Below are 21594 nucleotides of genomic sequence, written 5' to 3'. Positions count from 1 at the left end.
TTCACAAAGACTTTCTTTGGAGAGTCATGTAGTCTCATCCGTTTGTCTTAATTCCCAAGTTAAAAGGCTACTCAGTAAACCGAACCTTTTAATAAGTGTAAACAATCATTTGACAATTTGAGCCTGGGAAAGTTCTCAGACTTGCCATGGAGCTTCTGGAGCAAAAAAAAAAAAGAAGACACTTGTGTTATTTCATTTCCTAGTCAAACATATCTGATAAGATTTAATTATCAGAATTGTTTACTACCAATAATTTTAGCTGTGATATAAGAGCGAGACAAAGAAACCCTTATGGTGAATTTAGTAATTGGTAAAAAAAACTCATTTTATTTGACGTCACTGCTAACGCCACATATATTTGCTTTGGTTTAACTTTAATATCATTCATCTACTTTAACACTTTAATATTGGCCTATTTTGATTTTTTGGGTCAATATCACCATCGAGTGCCTTTCAATCCTCACAGTACTCAAAAAAATTTTTTTGAGTCTTAATTTCCCATTCGCTTTATGTCATGTCATAAATAGTAGACACTTGAGTACTATAGAAACATATTAGCTGAGCTCCCACACATTTTTTAGATAATTATGGGCCATTATTCGAAGCATAAACCATGAGATGTGTCCACCCTGTTATGGACATGTATATTACTGTTAAATACGTTTTCATTGCAATATTAAGATGCAAATGATCTGAAAGGTATGATGTCCCTTTCCTAAACAGGGTTATTTGTTTGCTTTCAAATTATAAATACAAAAAAGATTTGATGTAAACCTTGTGTTTTTAAACAAACATTCATACAATTCGCACATTTTTTTTTTAATTTGGAGAAAACTGTGATATTTGGATGCAGTTTTTTGTTTGCATGTTATTGACCCCACACCTAGCTATTTAACACACTGGATTATATAGATATGATTGAATTATTGTTTAAAATATTATTTTACAATATCAAGATGACAGGGTGGACCAGCAAATGGTGGGGTGGACACACAAAGCAGAACACACAAAGCATGACAAAATATGGCAATGAAACATTTATTCAATTTAGAAAAAAATAATAACATAATAATAAATAATCTAATTACATTCTTAGTCACATTGATATACCCCCCCTCTCATTTTAGTTTTTAGCAATATTAACTACAAATGAATGCTATGTCCACCATGTGATGTGTATGCCCACCCTATCAAGTCTAAGTGGCAGACAGGGTGGACATTTTGGAACAACGACAGGGTGGACATTTTGAGCTTCAGTTAGCGTATTAGTTTACAACAAACTGTGACTAGCTAAATAGTTAGTCTGGTTGTTGAAGAGAATTTGGTATATTTAAACTTACGTATTTTGAAAATACTGTATTCTGATGCTCCAAGGTGGACATGTTAAGCTTAGGAAAAGCAAGTAAGCAAACTCATATGAAGAAAATTTGTCAATTTAAAAGTCACCAACTTACTCAACTCAGCTGTTAAAATTCCCACCACTGAAGAGACAAAAAAATCTGTTGTCCAGATGTCACTAAAGGGGATGGCCTTTTCTCAAAGGGGCAAATAGGAGAACAAAATTTAAAAAATGTATAATTTGACTATATTCTACTCATTCAAATTTAATGAGCAGTGCATGGGAGATAGCAAAATAACACGCTTCATCCTACACAAAACTTTAAAAAATCTAGAAAATGTATCAAAAGAGCCAAGTAATGTTTTTGTTATGAATGTAAAAACTTAGCTTAATATAACACACCCTTTCATAGTCATTTTTATGTTATCATGGCAAATGAGTTATGTACAGGACACCAAAAGGTGCCCTACAGTGACTTGACCCTTCCAAATGTTCTTAACTTTTTATGGCTCATCTCATCCAGAGGCACATTTTGAAAATATATAAATAATTTAGATATTGAAGTGAAAATATACTAGAAGACAGAACTGAATTGTGTATCACGTTTATTTTGCACATTCAGTGGGTGTTAAGAACACTAACATACAGGTGGGTGTGTAACATTAGCAGAGATCTCACAGCATTTTGCAGTACAGTATATGTCAAATATTCACAAGATATTTTTTTTTAGTTTGCACTAATACAACATTTTGCACAGTTTCCTGCCAATTCATTTTTTGAACACCAAAGTGATGACTTTTTAAAATACTTTTTTATCTATTGTGTATTTTTTTTTCTCCTGTGTGTGTTTTTTATCATATGGATTGAATCTTTTAGTATCTTTCCATTTTGTCATACCAGTGATCCGACACAAAAAAGTATCTTTTATACGAAAGACACGACTGAGTGGATAGTGTGCGCTTTTATACAGGGAGTGTGGCTTGACCATGAAAGAAGCTTGAATGGAAAGAAGCATTTTTCCATCCAGAATTACAGTTTTGAATCTAACATCTCTATGACAGACAAACCAGCTGACCACTAGTGGATAATTTGTAGGGAATTAATCGAGAATGTTTGCATGTATGTATAAGAAGTGACACGGTGTGTTTTGAGCTTCCCAGATCTGTTATTGTCCCTGCTCTGCTGGGTCTCCTGAATCTTGAGCATATTTCCTGCTTAGAATGGAAATCGAGAATAAGTTTTTGGTTTTGGTTCTGTTTCCGTAAGTAAATTTAAAATAGTCTAAATTTAAAAATCATAATAGTCTTTTCAGAGGCGGCATAAACGCAATGCCAATTGTCCTTAAATATATTTAACAAAAGTACTACCCTGTTGAAAAATCCAACATATGCTGGTTAGGTATGTTTTGAAGCATGGCTGCTGGTTTAAGCTGGTTCTTAGCTGGTCATGAGCTGGTTTAAGCTTGTTTTTAGCTGGTCATGTGCTGATCCTAAGCAACTAGCTCCTGCTCAGGACCAGCTTAGGACCAGCTAAAGACCAGCTTAAACCAGCAGCCATTCTTCAAAACATACCTAACCAGCATATGCTGGATTTTTCAACAGGGTAAACAAACAATTTATTTTATTTATATTTATAAAATACTAATAAGAAAACACATAATATGTATCTTTAAACTACAAAACCAGTAACTACATGTTGTCATATTAACAACCAGTCAGTCAATATGCTGATTAGTTACACTTAAATAGGGTTTTTTTGCAGCAGTGCAATAAGAACCATTTTTAGTTCCCCAAAGAACCTTGAAGTGAACATTTTAGTATTCTTGTATTTTTCAGAAGCTTTTTCCAATTTTTTTCCACTTCCACATGGAAGGTTCCATGGATGTTAAAGGGTCTAAATGGAACCATCAATGCCACTAAGGAACCTTTATTTGTAAGAGCGTACTGTACTTGTATTGTGTGTTTTATATATTAAAAAAACCTGATTTATTAGAATCATTTGTTCAGGAATCCTAGTATACTAACTGTAACTGTAGTATACTAATAGTAACTGTGCTAAATGATCTTGATTCAGTAAAAAAAAAAACTGTCTTATAGAGTCCTTTTTTTCTAAACTGCACTGTATGTTTTTGATTCATTAAAAAGAATTGACTCATTCAGGATTCGTACTGCACTGGTCACACTGTATGGTTTTGATTCAATTAAGGGATTGAATCATGAGCCATTTATTCTGTAATTTGTCTACACAGGGCTCACTATCTGTTTCATGCTGTAAATTCAGTAGCGGTGTTATGGCACTGCTGAATTAACTGTGCAGAAAATTTACAAAACAGGAAACTCCAAAGTTTTTAATATAGCATTAGCTAAAAAATGCATGCCAAATGTCATTTGTTTCCAGTATTGGTTCCAAATCTCAATTCTTACTCCATATGAAATACAGTACACTCTATGCCAAATTCAGACCTCAGACTTGGTAAATGAACAGAGAGGAGCACCAATCATAAATAAAGGCCCAGGCAATTGGCAGGCACACTGGCATACCATCTAGATCTTGAGGGAAAGCACAGTACAAATCGATTAGCATGACATTTGTTCTCATCATAAAAGAGAGATGTGACAGTGGTATAAGACAAAAAAAAGTGAAACTGAAGTGATGAGGTATGCTAGAAGAACAGACTGTTGTTATATGATAGAATTACATGAACATCTTCCCTCCTTGACTTTATGAACTACAAATGATAAAACGCTACATATCTTTCCATTGCTCAAACATCACACCAAAGGGCTCAGAACGACCCCGAAATATACCAGAGCTTTCCAGCTCCAAACTACGAAAACACCTCTTTGTCTATCTCTATATCACACAGGATTTAAAATGAAAGTGAATCCAATCCACCTCAAAAAGGCCATTTGATGACATTGGCTAGTACAATCTACAAAACAGTGAACCACTGTTTTATGGTGAAATGAAGCACTGATGTATGACATTCATACAGACAGTGACATTCAGAGTGAGTTTGTAGCATAGCAGTGCAGAATAAGTAGTTCAGGACCAGATTTATTCAAAGTGCGTGATGAAATCATTGCACAAGCAATAAATCTGGCCCAGAGTGCTGCCAATAGGGCTATTGTTGTACAATCACATGACTCAACGTGTAGCTGTGGAGAATGTGACACAGCAGGAATCTCCAAAACAGAACAGAACAAACCATACTTCAGCGTTGATCATACAACCTCTGCGTCACTTGAGTGTATTTCTCGTACAGTGGAGAATCAGTACGTATCAAAGGACGTGCGTCACAAGTTCTTTCAAAACTCCTTCCACAAACGTCAAAAAATGTGGAATTTCAGAAATCGGATGCGTCAAAAAAAAGAGAGAGCCTGTTTAATGTGCGCCAGCATCACAAATCCACACAATGTCCTGTACTGGAGTGAAATATGGAGCGTTAAGACATGCGTTAAGTTTTATTAGGACAGTTACAGAATCCCAAACCTCATAAGTTCCTAACAGTCTGTTTTTTGTTGTTTTGGTCTCGTTTATTATTTATCATGTATGTTTGTGTTCATATGTGTGTGCGTGTTTAGTATATGTGAGCAACTGCGTGAGAAAGTGTGATTTTGTGTTTTTAAAAAGATTCATTTCCGAGGCCCATCATTGCATCAGCAATGATGCAAAAGTTGCCTTAAGTCTTTTTATTTATTTTTTGTACAAGTCCTCCTGAAGATCAGTTACCTTCCATGGTAACAAAGGCATCTTTTCCCAGATCTCTCTCTCTCGTTATTAGTTTCCTGTGTGCCTGTGTTTGAGCGTGTGTGCGGAGAGAGAGCGTGGTGAATCTCTAATATTCGTTGAGCGTGTGCCACTTTGAGATTTGGCGCCGTGGGTTTTGGCAGACCTCTTGCCAGTGGGCAGCTCCCGATGGGCAGGGGCTGTTTGCGCCGAGTACCAGGCGTCCCAAGGCCTGGTTTTTAGTAGTGCGGTCAAAGTCCATGACCAGGAACTCGATAGAGATGTCTGGAAGCAACTCAGCTGGCACGTCATAGATGAAGGATTCGTTAAAGACTGGATTAAGCGTGCATTTCTTCACGTGCGTTTTCTTCTTGGCAATGCGCTTGTGGCCATAGAACACATTCAACTTCACGTACGGATCTGGGACACAAAATAAGACGGGTCTTTAGATACTATACTGTAGTTTTTTATTTTAATATATTTTAAAATGTCATTTATTCCTGTGATTTCAAAGTTAATTTTTAGCATCATTACTCCAGTCACATGATCCTTTAGAAATCATTCTAATATTCTGATTTGCTGTTAAAAAAAACTTTTATTATTATTATGTTGAAAACAGCTGAGTAGAATTTTTTCAGGTTTCTTTGATGAGTAGAAAGTTCAGAAGAATGGCATTTATCTGAAATAGAAGTCTTTTGTAACATTAGAAATGTCTTCATCATCACTTTTTATTAATTTAAAGCATCCTTGATAAATAAAAGTATTAATTTCTATAATTTCTTTCCCTTCAAAAAAATTATATATACTCTAAGCATTTAAATGGTATAGTGTATAATATTACAAATACTTTTTATTTCAGATAAATGCTGATTTTTGGATATTTCTATCATCAAAGACTCCTGATAGAAATTTACTAAGCTGTTTTAACTAATAATAATAATAATAATAAATGTTTCTTGAACAGCAAATCAGCATATTAGAATGATTTCTGAAGGATCATGTGACTGGAGTAATGATGCTGAAAATGTAGCTTTGATCACTGGAATAAATTACATTTTAAAATATATTCAAATAGAAAACAGTTATTTTAGATAGTAAACATATTTAAACATTTAACTGTTTTTGCTGTACTTTGAATCAAATAAATGCAGGCATGCTGAGCTCAAGTGACTTCTTTAAAAAACAAAAATCTTACTGTTCAAAAACTTTTGACTGTAATTTGTTAAATATGCAATGTGTATATTTGACTGCCAAAGTTTAGGGTCTGTATTTTTAGTTTTTTTTTTTTATATCAATAACCGATTATTAATCAAAATTGACAGTAAAGACTCTTGTTGTGTTACAAATAAATGTATTTCAAATAAATGCTGTTCTTTTTAACTTTCTATTAATGAAAAATCCTGAAAAAATACATCACAGTTTCCACAAAAATATTAACAAGCACAAATGTTTTCAATATTACTAAAAATAAGAAATGTATCTTAAGCACTGGATTAGCATATTAGACTGAAGTAATGGCTGCTGAATTTTCAGCTTTGCCATCACAGGAATAAATTACATTTTAAAATATATTCAAATAGAAGATTACAATAGTATTTAATATAATTACTGATTTACTTATTTTGATCAAATAAATGCAGTCTTGGTGAGCATAAGAAACTACTTAACATTGAATAAAAAAAAAAACATTTACTGACCCCAAAACATTTAAATGAGTGCAATAAACTCATTAAAATGTACACTTACTTCCAGATAGGCCGGTGATGTCTAATTTTGGAAGGTGTTTCGCTTTTAACACCACAACACTCAGTCTGTGAGAAACAGGCTGATAGGACAGAGAGACCAGCAGCTCTCCACGGCTCACACACTGCAGAAATGCAAATACACAGAAACAAAAGTTTAAATAAATTGCATAAGTCAACCAGTTTAAGTAGATAAGACAATATAATTATTGAATAGTCCTCTTTGGTTCTATTCAATGCTGTGCTTTAATCAACATTACAGTACATGTAAGAATATCCCTGGGTTCACTATGCACCTCCACAGCACTGGAAGAACTGCAGCATAAACAGGTAAATGATAATGTGATCTTCGGTACATGGTGTATTAGCAAAGGAACTAATCAGATGCATAATAAGTACAAAAAGAGTGTGGCTGATGGCTTGTTAATAACTTCTGTTTATCTTCGCAGTTCATTCTCTTGAGTTTGGGTTCTGTGTGGAGGCACAAGGAGGGTTTCATGTATGTGCCAACTGGATTGTCTACGCATCATCTTAACCCACTCAGTGAGCAGGAGGAAAAGCAAATTTATCAATGACTACAAATGGCAGTAGGAGGATGATTCAGTCCTGAGCTCATACAAGTGTCAGACTTATAAAAAGGACCAAGATGAATCAGTCACACAGCGCCAGCACGAATTAAATACAGGAAATAACTGTTACATTTAAACTGAAACACATAGAAAACAAAATGTACTAAGCTTTAAACCTTCAGACGAAATTGACTTAAAGGGATAGTTTTTTGCTCGATATTGCAGAAATACCATGTTATTGTAATGTATTATCTTAATTATGAACACAGTGGTTTGTAGTGCAAACAGTTTAACCATTTACTGCACGTTGTTATTATTCTCATTATTTCCCTATAGCGGCTAACAAACCAGAAGTCTCACCCATAGACTTACTTTTGCATTGAAGAGAAAGGTGGACAGGATAGACTGAGTTTGTGGCTCATATTTTTTGTGTGTGTTGTGTTTTGCTCACCTGCATACTTCTCTTTGTGATCTGTTGCGTAATATGGACCCGGCCTGTACTAGGGTCCACGCCTGCCAGCGGTACCATCGCCTCCCCTATCACATCATCTCGTGAGAATCGGTCAAAGCTCAGCACCAGGAAGTGCAGAGTGAGATCCGACAGGGAGCTGTACGGCACGCCATAAAATGTGAAGGTCTCATCAAACGCCGGTTCCAGAGTCTTCCTCAGGACCCGAGTCTTAACGCGATGTTTCTTCTCTGGGAGAATGGTCATCTTCACATAGGGGTCGGCGCTGCCCACCTGACCTTCCACTGCCGGTAGCCCCCGAGCTTCCAGGATGGTGACCACCAAGGCCTTCTTGGGGAAGTTGTAATCGATTGCAATGCTGAGATCTCCTCGGCTCGGCTCATCTGCAGGGGTGAAGGGCGTAGCTGTGCTGGAAACCGTTGTACTGGAGGTCTGACTGCTGCTTGCAGAGCTGCTGTCCAGACAGCAGTAATCCGCATGCACAGGAAGTTCCCTCTCCAGTTTGGGAACCTCATGACCACTTTCCCCAATTCTCATCTGCATTTGTTCCTCTCCCAGCAAGCCGCTTTCTGCTGCCGAATCCATATCTACCAGCACCACTGGGCGCCCCTTGTTTCTTTGAGCCCCGTCGGTTGTCTGGGATCTGGCCTGGCGTGCCACTCGTATGATCCTCTTGCTGCTGGTAAGCGTGTCGGGGTAGATGCTCATTCCTTTCAGCATGTGAATAAACCTGTACGGTGGGTCTGTGAGAGGATCGCTTTGTTCCGATTGGATCCCGTGAAGCTTGTAGTTTGTCCTGTTGTAATGTTTCTGACAGCAAGTCCACACAAAGATTAATGCGAAGACTGCAACGACCAACACACCGGCACCGATAAACCCCGCCAGCACTGGGGACATATCTAAAAGAGAAAAACAGAGACAGAAGAGTAAACCAACTGATGAACAAGTCAATCACATCCATCTATATTCATCCACAGCATATTCATACCTGAAGATGTTCACAAGCCTAAATCGTAAAGAATAAAACAACAGGCTTTCTCGTTCTAGATGGTTAAAGCACAACAGCTCAGAACATGCAGACACTGACAAACCCACAGCAGACTCGCTCTATATCTACTTCATGCCCACTCCACCCGCAGATGCAGAGGAACACAATCATCCCACACAGAGACGACTGCATCCGGTCTCACGCTACAACAACACAACTACGAAATATTAAAAATGATTCTCTAGGTGTCTTTACACTTGGTTCTGAGGACACATACAAGCTTTATACAACAGTTCTTTCTGGTCCTCGAATCTGAGAGGAGTGTGATATTCTAGTGATATCGAAACTCCAATTGTTTCACTGTTTGTATCACTCCGCTTGCAGTATTTCTCACAGCGAGCGTCATGGCGACACCCAAATCAACTATAAGATTTTAAATAATACTGTTTTTGTGTCACGGAATGTAGTTTTTTAGGTGAGAATGTAATTGTTTACATTTCAAATATGCGGTTTGTTAATAAAGATAATGTCTATTTGAAATTTTGCTTCAGTGTTTTCAGAGATGTGAGTTCCAGGGAGTCAGTGGTCACGAACCTGCCAAGAGCAGCTTTACCTCGGGCCAGTTCTTCTGGAATTTGCAGCTGGCTCGGATGTCTATAGTGGTTAATCATGAGATATAATTTGTTTTGGGTAAATTTAATGGGCAGTTATTGGTACCATTACTTTATTATCCAGAGCAAATAAGGGGAAAACGCTCATCATATTATATTTTATGCAAATGTAATGCTGTATATTAGAGAGCTGCCCTTTCCTGAATTTTCTAACAACTTTTATAATGGCTGCTGTTGTTAAATAAACACTATTATTAATAAATAATATTTTAGATAAATAATAGTAGTATTTAATAGTAGTATTTAGTATTGGGAAACAGTGTGTTTGGGATGGTGATTTTAGCTACATTGTTCCGCCATTAGTAAAGACTTTTAATAATGAAAGAGACTGAAACACTGTTGTAAACAAGGAAGTTATTTTACTTTAAACAACACCTTGTAAGACACAGCCAACAAATGCACTGAGCAGTGCTGTCATTTGAAATCACCCATAACAGATGAAAAGATAGTACGATAAAGATATCGCTTTCCTCAGCGGACATTCAAACTAATGTTTTGTGAATATGAGATTGAGCTGAAGAAAGAATGCTGTATCAGATATAGGTAATCACACTTGCTCAGTCCATCTCTCTCTCATAATACTCAGCTCAACATAATACACTGCTTTTAATACAGTAATACAATGAGCTTTGAATGGAGCAACTCAACATTTAATTTAGACATGCATAATTGCAGTGCCTCTAGTATTCCATAACTTAAAGCCTCCGTTTTTATTACCTGGTATAAATTGTGTATTACCCCAAATAGGAGCAAATTGGGACTGTTTTGGTATATCACCTATCTGAAGAGTATAGATACATTTTTAATGGTAAATCTGGGGTGTACAATTGTTCAATTCCCAAGCTGGAGGTGGTGTTGTACGGAAATAATTTAATGCTGTAGTCAGATATATAATACCATCTAAAATTGGAAAGCTGAAGCCCTCCCCTTTCATAAGGTAAATGTAATAGTTTAAGGCAAAGTCTAGCTTTTCTGTCATTCAAATAATTTGTGCAAGTAGTTTATCATAAAACACGTTTCGTAATGGCAATGGGAGTGTTTGAAAATAGTATAAAAACTTGGGTAGAATGGATACTGGTAAATTTAACCATTTCTGCAATACCTCAATAGTTGTGTCCATCAGGGGATCATAATTTATTGGGACTATTTTACTAAGGTTGGGAGTGATTTTGACACCTAAATGACTAAAACCATCTGTAGTTGTCATGAATGGGGTGTTTATTATGGGTTTGTCTTTCTTCCTTATTAAGAAACAGTAATACTGACTTGGAATTATTAATTTTATATCCAGAAAATTCTCACAAGTTTTCAATTAATCTCAATTTCTTCGTTATTAGTTCTAAAGTGACATTTTCGAATTAGTAACGGAGGCTTAGGCTCAGCTGTTAAACTGTCAATGTGCCTACGGCCAAATCACACACTACTTGTGTGATATTGCTCATGTATCTGAGTGTTTGTCATTGTCATTGGCATGCAAATGCATTTAATGGTTCACTACATTAAAAATGTTGTTTAAAGGCATCTTTTTGAAATAAATACGCCTCAAATGCTATAAAGTTGACCTTAGAATAGAATTTGTCCAATGAGAAATTAAAACAAAAAAGAATCTTGTATCAGGGTTTACACAAAAATATGAAGTAGTTTTTAACTACACTGTAAAAACTCCAACTTGCAAATTGTTCACTCAGTTTAAAAATGTAAGTCAAGTGGACACATTTTTAAGCAAAATGTTGAGTTTACACATAAAAACAAGTTAACTCAATGTTTACTATATTTTTCTCAATGAACACAAATAAGAAAGTTGAGCAAACTCAGTATTTTTATTTCTTCATTTGAGCGGTCAACTTGACATTATTGCGCATGCGCAAAGTGCCGTCGCTGAACTATACACGGAGTTTACTGCTTCAAACATAAACAACGATGGCAAAGGGAGTGGATGTCTTCTTTTGAGGTAAGTTCTTTCTGCCCAGATTTAATATAGAAAGTAAGCCAAATAAACTACACAGTTAGGTTTGTAAATGTTCTTTAAAGAAAGAATAAACATTGTTGAATGAAGTCTGGCGGCTAACTAGTTAGCTAGCTTTGTTTTTCCAAGCACGATCAGCTAACGTTAGCATTTGCAAGGTATGTATACAGATATATTTTTATAGATACAGTTCAAATGTCGATTAAACGAGTATATAATTAACCAGATAGAGGTTAATTATGTGTTGTATTTCGTTGTGCTAGGCGATATAACTTACTAGTTTATCTGGCACACAGTTTGTTGTTGTTTTTGTTTTTTGTTTTTTTTTTTTTTTGTGAATCCGCGATACTGGTGCATATATGTGAAAGTGCAAGACGTGTAAGATGATAAACGTGTTTATTGACACACAACCGAAGCGTGCAGAAAATATGCGATCACAGATTCATCTCTCTGTAGCAGCTTAGTTCGCTTAAATTGTCAAATACACATAAAGTTATGTCAAAATGTGATTATTTACATAATCACTTGTAAGTCTGAAATGAGAGTCAACGGCTGAGATAAAATCGCCTGTGTGTCAGTAAATTTGATCCGTGCATTAACGTTAGCCTCATAAACCTGCTGATATTTGTTCCGTTAATGTTACAAAAAAATAAAAAATAAAAATAAATAAATAAAAAGCTAAGACAACACTCACTCCTCTTGACTGAACAAATTTAGCAGCTTCAATAAGAGTCAGTTTATTCCATACAGTGAAGATATGCAGTATTTTTTTTATACATGTATTTTTTGTATTATTTCTGACTTATTTCTGTACTGGTAAAAACTAGTCCTTATCCAGAATTTTATTATTATTATTTTTGTTATGTTTTAAACATTTAATGTCAATATTTAGTAGGAAATATAATTTTTTTTTTTTTTTTTTTACTGCAGGACACAAAGCCAGAGGATGTCCACACCAAGGGTATGAAGATGAGCATCTTAACTATTACTGGAAGATGATGTTGTCATCCACTCAAACCTAAAGGTGCCTAGGATGTAGTACTAGAGACGCAGATTGTGTTGGAATATATACATGGCCTTACCACTGCTGTTGCTGTCCTCTTTGGCTTAATTTAGATCATCCAAAAAAATGAAAATTCTGTCATCATTTACTCACAGCCATGTCCACATCCAAACCCATAAGACATTTGTTCATCTTTAATACACAAATGAAGATATTTTTAATGAAACCTGAGATATTTCTGTCCATTCACTGAAAAACTATTCACCTAAAATTCTGATGCTTCAAAATGTTCATAAAGAGATTGTAAAACAAATACATAAGAATCGAATGGTTTAAACAAAGTCTTCTGAAGAGACGTGATCACATTACACCTCACGCATTTCACACTAAATGCTGCTCCATCTCTGCAAGTGCTGTGAGTTTGAGCCTTATATAACATGTATTAAAAAAAAAAAAGAAATTGTATTATATTTTAGTTTTCTATACAGTGATAGCTTAAAAGCTATGTCAATTAGCACTGCATTATAAGTACACTCTAAAAAGATGGTTCTTTAAAGGTCTATTTAGAACCGAGTTTAGGTTTTTTTTTTTTTTATTTTATTCTGGCTTTTTAAAAAAAAAAAAAAAAAAAAAAAAAATTGTAACTGTCAAAACACCTCATTACTCATTTTCTGGACATCAACTATCCAGCTACACAGACTATCAACACAGTTTCAACAGGTGAAGTTCTTTCTTACAATGTCTATAAAATGTTAACTTTCATATTGTAACTTGTTTCCCATTGCCAATAATGTCTTTTTCTTTTTTTTAGGTTCTTTTTTGTGTGACCAGCTCTGTTTGGTTAAGGATACTCTCTTCTCCACTAAGTAATAGAGGTAATGAGTTTATTTCACTGTTAGATTTTTCTTAAAATTATTACTTGAGTCTATGCTTAAGTGTTAAAGCTATATAAAACTATCCTAAGATCCCACTTTAAATCACTTTTTCTTTTTTTTTAATATTTTGAAGGGCATACTGCTTATATGTCAATTTTTGCTTATGGCCTTCATAAGCATAATTGTTTTTACATAAACACATGGACACTCTTTAACTGTAAACTCAACTGTGTATTTCAGATGCATCATATTCACAACCTCATCATCTGCAGAGAAACTGCCACTCAATCACACCACATTGATGGGCTTAAAGGCATCACAGAGGATCCTGAAATTACATTATTCCTGGAAATTTTGTCATTTATTTTCTATTTCTATTTTTACTTTCTGATGTATTTTTTTCATGTTCATTGTCAACTGTCATTTATTATTTGTGTTTTTAGAGCATTTTCATTTTTGCTTCAAGTTCATGTCAATTAAAAAAATAAAAGTACCTAACTGAAACTACATGCTGTTTTGTTTAGTTTTTGTGTGAGTGTGTAAAACCCTAATACAGGCTAAAATACATTATAGGAAAAACAAAAATGTTAATAGATAATATATGTAAATAATATTAATAAGTAAAACTAGTATCAAAGGTATAAATATACTAATATTAATGAAAATAAACTATTTTCAAATGTACTATTTTCTAAATCCTATTTCATGCATCCCTACAATTGCGTCTCTTCAGGAGACTTAAACTGCTCAATTCATATTAACTTATATATTTATTTAATTATTTATGATCTCTTTATGAACGCTTTGAAGTTTTGGGTGAACAGCCTTTCAATACAGAAGTCTCTCAAATTTCATTAAAATATTTTAATTTGTGTTGAGTGTGAACAACGGTTTAGAACAACATGGGAGTGAGTAAATGATAAATTTTCAGAATAATTTTGGTTGAATTATTCCTTTAAGTGTTGTGTTAATAGTTGAAATATTTTGCTTCTTGATCCAGTGTGTTTGTTGCATTATGGATGCGCCAAAATAATAGATGGAGCAAGATGAACGTTTAAAATGGCGGTAAAGTTTAGCTTCCTTTAAATTATATAAAAGTTTTTTTTGTGACTTTTGATTTAAAACTTTACTTAAGGCTGCAGAATTTTAATATTTTTAATGTTACATTTTTCTGGCACTTAAAAAAATAATTTTTAAGTGTGTGTTTTTTGTTTAAGAGTGTTTTTATTGTAAATAGTCACATCCTAGTTACATCATAGTTTGAGTGGAGAAAAGCTAAACTGTGTTCATTTTGCAGAATGCCAATAAATATTTTCTGTAATGATGACAAAATCTTGTTTGTGTTATATTTACAGTATTGTTCATACTGCATGCATTTGTATTCTTAAAGGATGTGGAGGAGCATACAGTGTGGCTTAGAGTCTGGATGTAAGATTTAAAGTTATACATTTAAATAGTAAAAAAATGCAGTTGAGTTGGCTTAAAATACTAAAGCAACCGGCTGCAAAGCTTTTTTGAGGTTACTGAACTTCAAGCAAAAAATTACTGGCACAACTTAGTTCTTGAAGTTCAGTAAACTCAAAAAAAGCTTTGCAGCTGGTTACCTTAATATTTTAAGTTGAGTCAACTTAACAATTTAAGTTAATCTGCTGCAAAGCATTTTTGAGTTTACTGAACTTCAAGAACTAAGTTGTGCCAACTCTGACTGGTAGTTCACTCAACTTCACTGAAGTTCACTGAACTTTTATATATGAGTTGGCACAACTTCCCTCCTTTAAAGTTGAGTAAACTCAAAATTGCTGTGCAGCAGATTAACTTAATTTTTTAAGTTAACTCAACTTTTTATTTTTTACAGTGTACTGAACTGGAAGCTTTAACAGTTTTCAACATTAATATTAAGAATTGTTTCTTGAGCACCAAACAGCATATTATAATGATTTATAATGAAGGATCATGTGACAACAACGAGTGAATAAATAAAAATATTATCTACTGATTTACTAAGATTGACTAAGATTGATGACAGAAGAATGGAAAACTCTCGTTTGATGCTAATATACGGCTATTGTAAGATGAGCTGCTCAGACATGATTTGCCCAACAATGAATCTTTATGCTGATCACTCTGTCCGCACCACAATACCATTTTACGAGGTCAAAGTGACCTAACTTATGAGGTCAGCAGTTTTTACAGGATGAAGATTTAGAAAAGAATCAAATACGTAGAACAGTCTAAGCATCACAGCCCAGAAAGCCAAAATGAACAGCGTGACGCAGACAAAAAAAACATATTTGCCAGTGCTCCACCCAGTCCGTTGTTCTTTGCTCCATCACTCTCACCCAGCCCCAGACAAAGACCCTCACCCCACTTGCTAGATGATGCAAGACTTGGCAGGCTCTGAAAAAACAGCTGCTCCAATTACCTGGAAACATCCCATGGGGCGTAGACACATATGAAGCAAAAGCACACGCAAACAAAGAGGAGAGATACTCTCCTCACGCACACATGTACACAGTTTTGCTTGAGTTTTTAATCAATGCAGTGAGAGTAGCAAAGCTTCTGACCTCTCAATGACTTCTGAATGCCTGACTTTTGGTGTATTACTCAGGATATAAATCAAAAGTACATCCCTTTAGAGTTCTGACAGGTATGTCTAGACATGCGGACACCGTTGAGTTATCAGATATCAAAAACTACTGATACATCTGTCTAGAGTGATGGTAGCTAGTTTGCTAGTTGAAACATAGCAGGAAGGGGAGAACTGCGTGGGTTGCTAAATAAGCCCTATCAGTGTTACGCCCTTGAGGAAAGCAGCTGAACTGTAAGATCCTTCAGATGAAAAGAATTCAGTAAATTACTGTCTGTAAGTGAGGACGATGAGTTAAATGTGTGCTCTGACTTTCCCATACCAGAAAATGTCAGTACACAGTACTGTCTACGGCAGTTTAATCAATTCAAGACATCAATTCACCAACCCTGACAGAAATTAGTACTGCCAGTTATTCCAGCACTGTGGTCTCGGAGTGCATACGTCATATCAGAATGATACAGCAAAACATCTAGAAACAGCTTCATCTTGTCCCATTTAAAGTCGTGATGCAATAAAAAGCGGGAATTTTTTTTTGTAAATTACATTTAAGTGAAACTGATTATTGAAAAGATAGAAATGTAGGGTGGGACTTGGTTCATTGCAATGGTTGTTAATTGAATGGAGGCAAATCGGGCAAGAAAGCTGAATAAATGTTTGGAGAAGTAGGGCAAAAATCATCAGAGAAATCTGTTACTTCACAGGAAGATTGAGTTATGACACTCTGATTAAAAATCACGAGTTAAAAATTAAGCATGCGCGAATGAATTGTTCACAATACGATCATTAAGAAAATAGCTATGGCGAATTTCCATTTCATGCTGACTTAAAGAGTCTGATTTTATGTTTCGAGCCATTACCCAAAGCATTTTTAATTAGTTCAAAATTAATCACAGGTTAGCTGGTTGTATAAGATCCACCATTGTAAAACAATAAGCAAAGAAATTGTTTGCTACACCTAGTACTGTTTTACAGGATTCTAAACAAGGTCCTAGTCTAAATCCTACATGACTCTGCACATCCTCCAAAGCTCACGGTGCCTGCTCTTTGTATACATGTACAGCCCACAGCAAGAGTGGGCAACGAAGCTGTGTCTGGAACGTAAACGTCTCTCGGAGGCTCATGCCAGATGGAGGTGGGCACTGTGGTGCCAGCTGGTGCTGGCATCAGATCCGAGGACACTCCTTTCCGTCACGTTATCTCACTTCCTCACACACGACACAGTTATGCCTTTACATCAGCCCTAAAGAGTTACATTTCCTTAAAGATAATGCTTTTCATATCAGTTTAGTAATTAAACACATAAAACAGAGAAGAACATCAACATAGTTCTACTCCGTTTTCAGCTTCTCTACTAAAATGGTTCTTGTCTTAATTCAGGTGTAGTATAGAAGAAATCAATTCTGTCATAGTCAACAAACTTCTTTTGAGCTAAATTCCAATATATTTCATGTTTTATACTACTATTATTTACAAAATCATTCATCCTTATGCCACTTTCATAATTGGAATTTTATCCTCAAGTCCCTTTCAATAAATTGTAAGTTATCCAATCTGTACGAGGCGAGAAGATCATCTTAACACTTGTACTGTCTGTTTATACCAAACACCACAATCCTGTAGAATTTACCAGTATTAAATTCTCAATTTACACCCTAAACCAGTGGTTCTCAACCATGCAGCCAGAGCCCAGAGTGCGATTAAAATGAGCAAAAACACGCTTTGAAATATGCTTAAAAAAATTAAAATCAAGATATTTGTTGTTTTAAGGAAAACCTTCCAAAAAAAATTATAATATATATACACTACCGTTCAAAAGTTTGGGGTTAGTACATTTTTATTGTTTCTTTTTTTTTTTTTTTTAAGAAATTAATACTTTTATTCACCAAGGATGTATTAAGTTGATAATTAAAAGTTTATTAAAAGTTAATAATAAATAATTTACATTGTTATAAAATATTTATATTTTGAATAAACACTGTACTTTTTAAACTTGTTATTCATGAAAGAATCCTGAAAAAAAAAAAAAAAAAAATCACAGGTTCCAAAAAATATTTGGCAGCACAACTGTTGATATTATCCAACATTGATCATTCTAATAATAAATCCGCATATTAGAATGATTTCTGAAGGATCATGTGACACTTAAGACTGGAGTAACAGCTGATAAAAATTCAGGTTTTCATCACAGGAATAAATTCTATTTTAAAGTATGTTAAAATAAAAAACATTATTTTATATTGTAAAAACATTTTGCAATATTACTGTTTTTTTTCTATATTTTTAATCAAATAAATGCAGCCTTGATGAGCATAAGAGACTTCTTTAAAGACTATTACAAGTCTTACTGACCCCAAACTTTTGAACGGTAGTGTATATATATATATATATATATATATATATATGTATATATAATTTTTATAAGTAACATACATTTTCAAAATATGTCAAACTATACAACATTTTATTTGTAAGTTAAAAATATACATATTTTTAAACTCTTTGTTTTTAATCCTTATCCTGTAAATCACAAATGACTGGAAAAGTCATGGTGTCTTTGAATATTCCCAGTGGGTCTTAGAGCCAAAAAGGTTGAGAACCGCTTCCCTAAATGACACCTGTCAAAGAGCAGCTGAGAGCAAAAGATTTTTCAAAAAATGTCCATTTTGTCCATACAAATTAAACTCTATGGGACATGAGGGTGTGTAAATGATGACGAATTTTCATTTTATGAACTGTTCCTATAAGAGGGTTTTCGGCTAAATAATTGAAACTAGCAGAAAACCACTGATAGATACATTACACATTTGCGTAATTGTGACCCTGGACCACAAAACCAGTCATAAGTAGCACAGATATGTTTCTAGCAATCGCCAACAATAGGTTGTATGATTCAAAATAATCTATTTTTCTTTTATGCCAAAAATCATTAGGATATTAAGTAAAGATCAGGTTTCATTAAGATATTTTGGTACATTTCCTACTGTAAATTTATCAGAACTTCATTTTTGATTAGTAATATGCATTGCTGACAACTTCAAAGGCGATTTTCTCAATATTTAGATTTTTTTTTGCACCCTCAGATTCCAGATTTTCAAATAGTGTCTCAGCCAAATACTGTCCTATCCTAATAAACCATACATCAATGGAAAGCTATTTATTCAGATTTCAGATGATATTCACATCTCAATTTAAAAAGTGACCCTTATGACTGTTTTTGTGGTCCAGGGTCACAATTCAGCTTTTGACTCAAACCTTACAGTTACTGAGATGGAGCCCTTGTAATAAATTCCCCGTGTGACAACTAGCCCCTATAGGTTAGCTGGTGAATTTGAGGACACATGGGTGGAGACTGTAATCTCAGCGGTGCGCTTGTGCGTTATTAACAAACAAAGAGCCTTCGGGTCCAGTCAGGAATAGACATCACGTCATTCCTGCTCCCATCTCACTGCGCATCACTCCATTAAAACACTTTTGTAACATGGCGACGTTCACAAACGCTCACTATTTAACATAAATGAACAACATACAGGCTATTGATGTTAGTTATACAGTGTTGACATAAGAAGCTCAGCAAGCACTGTCTAAAACAACACATCCCAAATTAGTATTTTAACCAGGTCAGGTGTGTCCACAATGCGTAATGTTCATATCTCAGGCGTGTCGGAATGGCTCAGGCCTGCGGTATACTCACCGTACGCCGCGCGTATTTCAGTGATCTCAGCCATTTTGAGGGTTGGGCGCGATGCGATCCGAATAACAGGCGTGGAATAAACAATAAATGTCGACGCTCCTTCGTTTAGCTGATATAATGTAGATAATTCATTGCTACATCTCTACGGAACGCGGTGTCCTCGTCTCTGCTCCGGTACAGGCCGTTGTCGGATGCTGCGCGCTGAAGGATGCTGAGCGTCGGGATGCACTGCGTCAGATTGAGAGTCTGATCGTAAGTACCGCCCACCAGCAGCGCGCATCTCATGGACAGCATCCAAACACTGTACCGTCCTGTATTTTCCAGCAATTTCATATGCGCAGAGCTACATAAAATACGTTTCTCATAAGAAAGCTTACATAAAAATACAATTTTTAAATTCAAATGGAATTTCAGGCTGTGTACACTACCAGTCAAAAGTTTTTGAACAGCAAGATTTTTAATGTTTTTTAAATAAGTATCTTCTGCTCACCAAGCCTGCCTTTATTTGATCCAAAGTACATCAAAAATAGTGTTTCAATAGTATTTTGAAATATTTGTACTATTTAAAATAACTGTTCTCTATTTGAATATATTTCATAATGTAATTTATTGCTGTGATTTCAAAGCTGAATTTTTAGCATCATTACTCCAGTCACATGATCCTTTAGAAATCATACTAATATCTATTATATTTGCTGCTCCAAAAACATTTATTATTATTATTATTATGTTGAAAACAGCTGAGTAGACTTTTTTCAGGTTTCTTTGATGAATAGAAAGGTCAGAAGAACAACATTTATCTGAAATAGAAATCTTTTGTAACATTATAAATGCCGTTATCATCACTTTTGATCAATTTAAAGCATCCTTTCTATATAAAAGTATTAATTTCAATAATTTCTAGAATTATACTGACTTCAGGCTTTTGAATGGTATAGTGTATAATGTTACAAAACCTTTTTATTTAAGATAAATGCTGATTTTTGGATCTTTCTATTAATCAAAATCCAGAAAAAAATGTACTCAACTGTTTTAAATATTGATAATAGTAATAATAAATGTTTTTTGAACAGCAAATCAGCATATGATTTCTGAAGGATCATGTTACTGGAGTAATGATGCATGAAAATAAAAAATATATATATTTTCAAATAGAAAGTTATTTTAAATAGTAAAATCATTTCACAATATTACTGTTTAAAAACTTTTGACTGGTAGTGTGTTAAAGTGTGCAAACAAACAGACAAAATGAAAATATTGTAACAACAATTCCTAATTCTATTAAAAAAAAATTAAACATCTTAAACCATTAGCTCAGACTACTTTGCACATAATACACTGTAAAAAAAAAAATGGTTTCAATTTAACTTGTTACCCCGCTGCATTAAAATTTTAAGTTTAGTCAACACAAATATCTAAGCTGTCACTTAGTACAACTTAACATTTCAAGCTGACTAAGCTTAAAATTTTAAGGCAGCGGGGTAACAAATTTTTTCTAATATTATTATTAGAAAACAGAAAATCCATATGTGAATATGCATACTTCCCTACTAAACAGTATGCAAAAAGCAGTATGTTAAATGAGCAGGATATCAAAAAATGGATTATTCATGATAAATTTGCAAGGATTTCCATAATGAGGTTCATGAATAAGAAAACTGCAGGGGCTTCATGCGTTGATGAAAAGCTAATAATGAATAAATTCCTAAAATCAAAACAACCCAAATAACTTACTAAAAAAGGGTTACATATTTTATTTGTTTACTTGCATGTTGTGACCATTAACTGTTAACAGAAAACTGTGAACATGCAAATGTGTTCTTAAATAATTGAAATATTAACTTAAAATCTCAAAGTGGGGTTTGGCAGACAAAAAAAGTTTCCCAACCCATCGACCCTTTGCTATCCCATGAGGCCAGAAGAGTGATTTAAGTACCAAGAAAGTTATCTATGATTGTTGTT

The 21594-nt window shown here is 34.5% G+C and overlaps 1 protein-coding gene and 1 long non-coding RNA gene across 3 annotated transcripts; one reads left to right on the top strand and one right to left on the bottom strand.

The window, feature by feature from the left end:
* Positions 1 to 1927: 1927 nt before the first annotated feature.
* syt11b (synaptotagmin XIb) lies at positions 1928 to 19874 on the bottom strand. 2 transcript variants are annotated; one of them, XM_051131473.1, is made up of 4 exons: positions 19633 to 19874; positions 7831 to 8747; positions 6815 to 6935; positions 1928 to 5488 (listed from the first exon to the last, which is right to left on the bottom strand). In XM_051131473.1, exons 1-4 carry the CDS (start codon positions 19664 to 19666, stop codon positions 5178 to 5180), a joined length of 1383 nt encoding a protein of 460 aa, XP_050987430.1. In that variant the 5' UTR covers positions 19667 to 19874; the 3' UTR covers positions 1928 to 5177. The 2 variants fall into 2 exon arrangements, with proteins under 2 accessions (XP_050987430.1, XP_050987431.1); XM_051131474.1 differs by lacking the exon at positions 19633 to 19874 and adding an exon at positions 8837 to 8933.
* Positions 11386 to 13669, top strand: LOC127178537 (uncharacterized). The gene is made up of 3 exons (XR_007829409.1): positions 11386 to 11458; positions 12404 to 12497; positions 13592 to 13669. It is a non-coding gene; the product is annotated as an uncharacterized LOC127178537 (long non-coding RNA).
* Positions 19875 to 21594: the final 1720 nt, after the last annotated feature.

This window comes from Labeo rohita, chromosome 16 (assembly GCF_022985175.1).
Source record: "Labeo rohita strain BAU-BD-2019 chromosome 16, IGBB_LRoh.1.0, whole genome shotgun sequence".
Classification (NCBI taxonomy): domain Eukaryota; kingdom Metazoa; phylum Chordata; class Actinopteri; order Cypriniformes; family Cyprinidae; genus Labeo; species Labeo rohita.
This window is presented reverse-complemented; position numbering and strand designations above follow the sequence as displayed.

What these genes read in the sequence shown, in the direction of transcription:
- syt11b (XM_051131473.1), bottom strand. Translation starts at nt 19,666, where the DNA reads ATGGCTGAGATCACTGAAATACGCGCGGCGTACG. An exon ending in TGAAATACGCGCGGCGTACG is followed by an intron (nt 8,748 to 19,632) that starts GTGAGTATACCG and finishes TTTCTCTTTTAG; the next exon opens with ATATGTCCCCAGTGCTGGCG. An exon ending in CATCACCGGCCTATCTGGAA is followed by an intron (nt 5,489 to 6,814) that starts GTAAGTGTACAT and finishes TTTGTGTCCCAG; the next exon opens with ATCCGTACGTGAAGTTGAAT.